The 7,186-nt window shown below is 44.3% G+C and overlaps 1 protein-coding gene across 1 annotated transcript; it reads left to right on the forward strand.

Annotated features, from left to right (window-relative positions):
* Nucleotides 1-2,172: 2,172 nt before the first annotated feature.
* LOC147117411 (uncharacterized) lies at nt 2,173-3,693 on the forward strand (the record flags this gene model as incomplete). The annotated part of the gene is made up of 3 exons (XM_085989365.1): nt 2,173-2,610; nt 2,684-2,813; nt 3,626-3,693. Coding segments are annotated over 3 exons (636 nt in total), but the record flags the coding sequence as incomplete, so codon positions are not given.
* Nucleotides 3,694-7,186: the final 3,493 nt, after the last annotated feature.

Consider the following 7,186-nt stretch of genomic DNA (forward strand, 5'->3'; position numbering starts at 1 on the left):
GTTATTGTGCACCAGTCGCTGAAAGTAAGCATGCAGGTGCAACAGGTGGTTAAGAAGGCAAATGGTACATTGGCCTTCGTAGCAAGAGGGTTCGAGTACAGGAACAAGGATGTCTCGCTACAGTTGTACAGGGCCTTGGTGAGACCGCACCTTGAGTATTGTGTGCAGTTTTGGTCACCTTACCTGAGGAAGGACGTTCTTGCCATTGAGGGAGTGCAGCGAAGATTCACCAGTCTGATACCTGGGATGGCAGGAATGACGTATGAGGAGAGATTGTGTCGATTGGGCTTATACTCACTGGAGTTTAGAAGATTGAGAGGGGATCTCATCGAAACCTATAAAATTCTGTCAGGTCTGGACAGACTAGATGCAGGAAGGATGTTTCTGATGGCCGGGGAATCCATAACCGGGGGTCATAGTCTGAGGATAAGGGGTAAGCCATTTAGGACTGAAATGAGGAGGAATTTCTTCACCCAGAGAGTGGTGAACCTGTGGAGTTCTTTGCCACAGAGGGCGGTGGAGGCCAGTTCATTAAATATATTCAAGAAAGAGTTGGATATATTTCTTGAGGCTAAAGGGATCAAGGGATATGGGGAGAAGGCAGGGACAGGGTACTGAAATTGGATGATCAGCCATGATCTCATTGAATGGTGGAGCAGGCTCGAAGGGCCGAATGGCCTACTCCTGCTCCTATCTTCTATGTTTCTATGTTTCTATGTTTCCCTCTCTCTCTCTCTCCCCTTCCCTCTCTCTCTCTCTCTCTTTCCGACACAGACAGACAGACGGACGGATCCTTTTATATATATATATAGAAGATACATAATACAGGAGCGTTATACCCAGTAACGCACGGTGTGTTATTATCTCTTCTTTATAAATAGATTTTACTTCAGTCTTTCCCTAAAAAAATAAATAAACTCTCCGTTAAAAGCTCATTATTTCTCTCGGGCTTTTATCTTTTAAAAATAAAAATTTCGGGTGTTGTAGTTAAGAGTTATGGTTATTTTTTGAAAAACTTTTTAAGTAGATTATTTTTTTTTAAAAATTCGTAGGCCTGACAGCAGGAAAGACGCAATCGGTGGTCTGAAGCCGGCGCCACAAAAGGCTCCACCTGGGAGCGCTTTCCGACAAAGACGCTGCGGTTTTCATTCGGAGGCCGATGAGGAGGAGAACATTTAATGGATTTTTCGCCGCTTTCGTTACCGATTTTTAAATATTTTACTTCAGGTTTTCCCTAAAAATATAAATAAACTCTCTGTTAATAGCTCCTTATTTCTCTCGGGGTTTTATCTTTTTTTTTTAAAAATTTCGGGTGTTGTAGTTAAGAGTTACGGTTATTTTTTCAAAAACTTTTTGAATAGATTATTTTAAAAAAATTTCCGTAGCCCTGACAGCCGGAAAGACACAATCGGCGGTCTGAGGCTGGTGCTACAAGAGGCTCAACCCGGGAACATTTTCTGACAAAGACGCCGTGGTTTTCATTCGGAGGCAGACGAGGGGGAGAAGGTTTAACGGATTTCTCGCCGCTTTAGTTACCGTTTTTCAAAAGTTTTACTTCAGTTTTTTCCTTAAAAAATAAATAAACTCTCTGTTAATAGCTCCTTATTTCTCTTGGGGTTTTATCTTTTAAAAAAAAAAAAAAATGTTTTTGGGTGTTGTAGTTAGGAGTTCCGGCTATTTTTTTATTAACTTTTTAAATAGATTATTTTTAATTTTTTTTCGTAGGCCTGACATCCAGAAATACATCGAGCAGGGAATCGTCGTCGGGGGCCCGGAGCGAGAGCTCATCAGGGGTCAGCCCGCCATTGTCGGGGGCTTATCAGGGGTCAGCCCAACCGAAAACAAGGTGAGCGGCGACGGCGGTCCAGAGCGGGAGCCGCCGCGCACGGGGGCTCTGGGTCAAGAAGGCCGGGCTCTGAGTCCTACCCCTTCCCCGCGTTCTCAACTGTGCGGCCCGAGAGCCCGGGGGAGAGGGAAGCCGGCTCTATTACAGCTCCAGGGGGCTCGGGGTGTGTGAGAGAGACTCGGCACCATTCCCTCCTTCCTCCCCACCCCTGGGCAATCACCTATCTACTTCCCTCAATCTCTCCTTCCCTCTCTCTCTCTCTTTCCTTCCCTCTCTCTCTTTCTCTGTCTCCTTCTCCCTCTCTCTCTGTCTCCTTTCCTCTCTCTCTCTCTACTTCCCTCTCTCTCTCTCTCTCCTTCCCTTTCTCTCTCTCTCTCCTTCCTTCCATCTCTCTCTCTCTCTCCTTCCATCTCTCTCTCTCCTTCCCTCTCTCTCTCTCTCTCTCTCCTTCCCTCTCTCTCTCTCTCTCTCCTTCCCTCTCTCTCTCTCTCTCCTTCCCTCTCTCTCTCTCTCTCTCTCTCCTTCCCTCTCTCTCTCTCTCTCCTTCCCTCTCTCTCTCTCTCTCCTTCCCTCTCTCTCTCTCTCTCTCCTTCCATCTCTCTCTCTCTGTCCTTCCATCTCTCTCTCCTTCCCTCTGTCTCTCTCTCCCTCTCTCTCACTGTCTCTCTCTCCCTTTCTCTCTCTGTCTCTTTCTCCCTCTCTCTCTCTCCCTCTCTCTCTGTCTCTGTCTCTCCCTCTCTCTCTGTCTCTCTCTCTTCCCCCCAGTCGCTCTCTCTCTTCCCCCCCAGTCGCTCTCTCTCTCTCTTCCCCAGTCTCTCTCTCCCTCTCTTCCCCCAGTCACTCTCTCTCTTCCCCCAGTCACTCTCTCTCTTCCCCCCAGTCGCTCTCTCTCTTCCCCCCAGTCGCTCTCTCTCTTCCCCCCAGTCGCTCTCTCTCTTCCCCCCAGTCGCTCTCTCTCTTCCCCCCAGTCACTCTCTCTCTTCCCCCAGTCGCTCTCTCTCTTCCCCCCATCGCGCTCTCTCTTCCCCCCGTCGCTCTCTCTCTTCCCCCCAGTCGCTGTCTCTCTTCCCCCAGTCGCTCTCTCTCTTCCCCCCATCGCTCTCTCTCTTCCCCCCAGTTGCGCTCTCTCTTCCCCCCAGTCGCTCTCTCTCTCTCTTCCAACAACAACATGCCCTCAAAAAACCCTCGGCACCGCCGGGCACTTCAGCTAGTATCTATATATATAAAAGGATCTGTCCGTCTGTCTGTCTGCGTGTCTGTCTGTCTGTGTGTATGTCCGCTATACACTCAAAAGTTGCAGAGTGCACCTACACATATGTTATATCAAAAGAAAGCTTATGATTAGGGAAGTGTCATAGGCCTATTTACTTTTTGGTCAGACAAAAATTGTTCGGACAGTACACAAAAAACTTTCAAAAACCTGATGGTTGACCAATCCTACGGGGGAATCCGTTCATTAGTGTTGATTGACTTGATGGTTAACCAATCCTACGGGGTGGGTGGGGCCTAATCCTTCAAACTGCCATTTTACAAAAAAGCCTTGGCAACGCCGGGCCCCCCAGCTAGTTGGGTATAAAGCAGAAAATGTTTTAACTTTCCAACACTGACACTCAATACATTATAAATAAGTTATTACTTGATTTTTTCTGTAAGAAGGGGGTAGGAGTTTGGAGATTAGCTCACTTTTTGAAGTGCACTCCTAATTTAATTATAAAACTATGAAAAATATTGTATCTGTGTGTCGTCGAGTGGATTTATGCTTTGTTTGTTGTTCAATAGCTGGGAAGCAGACTGCTATGTGCTTCTCCTGGTTAAAAGAAAAAAATATTGATCATACCAATCAATAAATCATTTCACAGAGCAATAGCTATTCATACTAAATCATTGTGATCAAACAGATGCTGATAATTATCAGGTTCTTATCTCAAGCTGGTCAAGTAGAAAACACTCCAAACAAAGCTCAATAAATAGTTTGACCATCTTATGACACTAAAGAAACTAAACATGAAAGCACACAATAAGATAGAATAAGTAAAACAAATCAGATCTACAAAGTGTCTAGCATTCCTTAGCCATCATTATTCCACATTTAACTGCAGTGTTAGGCCATGGTTCATTTAAGACTGTATACTTCCATAGTTTGATGGCGATGCATTTTGCACATTCCTTACAACTAAAGCAAAGATATTTCATACTTTGAACTTCTTGAGCGTGTTTACTTACATCTATTACATTGGTGCCAGAAAGGTGCCAAGAGCATACAAATAATTTTGCATCAGATAACACACAAGCTTGAATGATGGTGCTTAGAGTAACAAGTGAGTTCCAGAATGTTTGTGAGCACCTCCACAATGATGGTAGGTAATATATAGCACTTTACATATTTTGAACACAGCCGAAGCAAGCAAGCAAAGGCTTTTCATACTTCTAATTCCATTAGAAAGATTACCTTTGGCATTCAACCTGGAAAGACTTTACATTAATTACTCCTGTACATGTTCAGATTTTTTAAATGCTGTAGTTGAAAAACAGACTTTTCCTATTTCAATTTTTTTCTTAAATTATCAGAGTCATGCCTGAAACCAAACTGTTGTCCTCCAGTCAACGTGGGATGGTGGTAGTGGACCCAAATTATACTACGAGACCAGCACCAATGTCCGACTGAGGAAATAGAGTACATATATAATGAGTACCGCTCACTAGTATCCAAGTGCCAGTGAAATCTTAATGTTAACAAAGAAACAATAGGACATTTGGCTTTCTTCTAAAATTAAAAAAAGTAACAGCAACTCCCTCGATGGCTCAGTAAATAGAGATGAGAGGCTTGATTTATAACTCTCGGGTGGGAAAGCGGTGAAGTGAGTGGCTGGCCAGTCCGGGAGCGGTAGCAGAGAGGTTCGGTCGATTTTAACAGCCGGTCCTCATTAACATGTCGCTGGCAAACTTCCCCATCAAAACAACCAGTGAATTGGCTTGAAGTGAATGTTTGGCCATTAAAATTGGGCAGCAAGAAGCTGCTGCCAGTGATCCAGGGGAACAGCCCACAGCACAAGGTAAGTGCTGTGGTAGGGATCCCAGTCAGGGGGTGGGGGTGGGGGGAATCCCAGTCAGGGGGTGGGGGTGGGGTGGGGGGAATCCCAGTCAGGGGTTGGGGGTGGGGGGAAGCCTGGGGCAGGGAGGCCCAAGGTTTCCAAGTGGGGCCCAGAGAAGCATTCCTGCGCTCCTGGTACACAATGAAATTGAAAGAAAATTTTTAAAACTTAACTTACTTATCCTCTGGCCCTGGCTGCTGTTCCCAGCCTGTTTTGCCTGGCGGGGAAGCCACCATTGCTCCTCAATTTTTAAAGAGGACCCTACTGTATCGGGGAGGGTGTACTTGCCGTCTGTAATTTTAAATTGTAGTTGGCCAGATTGTGGCAGGGAAGGAGTGGGTAAGTCTCCCGTTCCATTTTAACTGCCCCCTGGGCGGCGGGCAAGGGGTGGGGGCAGTGGGGAGTTAAAACCATCCCCTACATATAACTGAGCCATACAAACCAAAAGGACCAAATTGATTCCTAATCTGTGATTTTAGCTAAGATGGCAGGAGGGGTGCTACACCTGGCAGTAGAAACTAGTGTTCCTGCTATGAGCGGTAGCCAAAGACCTGCTCCTGAAAAAGGACACTGGATGAAGACAAAGCATAGAAATTCGTAGAAGTTACAACATGGAAACAAGCCATTTGTCCCAACCAGTCCATTTTGATGTTTACCTTCCATGCAAGCAAATAGTTTTAATCATATATATACCCATATATATCCCATAGCCCTTTGTTCCCTTTTTTCTTCATCCACCTATCTAATCTAATCTAACCTTGAAAGTTGACATTGGGGGTAATAATAAACTAACCTGCCCAGCGAGAAACTCACAACACCTAAAAAGGATAATCCGAGTTCTTTCTAAATGGTGAACATAGGAACAGAAGCAGGCCACTTAGCTCTTCGAGCCTGTTCCGCAATTCAATGAGATCATGGCTGATCTATGACCTAACTCCATGTACCCGCCTTTGCCCCATATCCCTTAACAAAAATATATCAATCTCAGATTTTAAATTAACAATTGATCGAGCATCAATTGCCATTTGCGGAAGAGAGTTCCAAACTTCTACCACCCTTTGTGTGCAGAAATGTTTCTTAACTTCACGCTTGAAAGGCCTGGTTCTAACTTTTAGGCTATGTACCCATTCTTAGATTCCCCAACCAGCGTAAATAGTTTCTCTCTATCTACCCTATCAGTTCCCCTTAATATCTTGAAAACTTCGATCAAATCACCCCTTAACCTTCTAATTTCCGGGGAATACAACCCTAGTTTGTGTAATCTTGCCTTGTAATTTAACCCCTGGAGTCCAGGTATTATTCTGGTAAACCTATGCTGCACTCCCTCCAAGGCGAATACATCCTTCCTAAGATGTGGTGTCCAGAACTGCTCACAGTACTCCATGTATGGTCGAACCATGGCTTTAATTAGCTGTAGCATAACTTCTACCCCCTTGTATTCTAGTTCTCTAGATATAAAATCCAGCATTCCATTAACCATTTTGATTATTTTCTGTATCTGTTCATGACATTTTAATGATCTATGTACCTGGACCCCCAAGGCTCTTTGGACCTCCACTGCTTTTAGCTTTTCACCATTTAGAAAGTACCCTGTTGCCTACATTGAAATCCATTTGCCACAATTTTGCCCATTCACTTAATCTGTCGATATCCCTTTGTAACTTTATGCTTTCTTCTATACTGCCTACAATGCCGCCTATCTTTGTGTCATCAGCAAATTTGGATATATGGCTTGCTATCCCATCATCTAAGTCATTAATAAATACAGTGAATAGTTGAGGCCCAACACAGATCCCTTCGGGACAGCACTCTTCATATCCTGCCAATTGGAGTACCTGCCCACTATCCTTATTCTCTGTCTCCTGTCGCTCAACCAATTTCCTAACCAGGTCAATAATTTGCCTTCAATTCCAAGGGCTTCAACCTTAGTTAACAGTCTCTTATGAGGGACTTTATTAAATGCCTTCTGGAAATCCATATAAATAACATCCATAGACATTCCTCTGTCCATTACTTTAGTTACCTCTTCAAAAAATTCAATCATGTTCATCAAACATGACCTTCCTTTTACAAATCCATGCTGGCTCTCTCTGATCAGCTGAAAATTTTTATGGTGTTCAGTCACTCTATCCTTAATTATTGACTCGAGTAATTTCCTGACAACAGATGATAGGCTAACTAGTCTATAGTTCCTGGTTTTAACTCTCTCACCATTCATAAATAGCGAAGTGACATGCACAATTTTCCA

Source organism: Somniosus microcephalus, chromosome 5, assembly GCF_052327205.1.
Source record: "Somniosus microcephalus isolate GS21.2 chromosome 5, FLI_Smic_1.0, whole genome shotgun sequence".
NCBI lineage: Eukaryota > Metazoa > Chordata > Chondrichthyes > Squaliformes > Somniosidae > Somniosus > Somniosus microcephalus.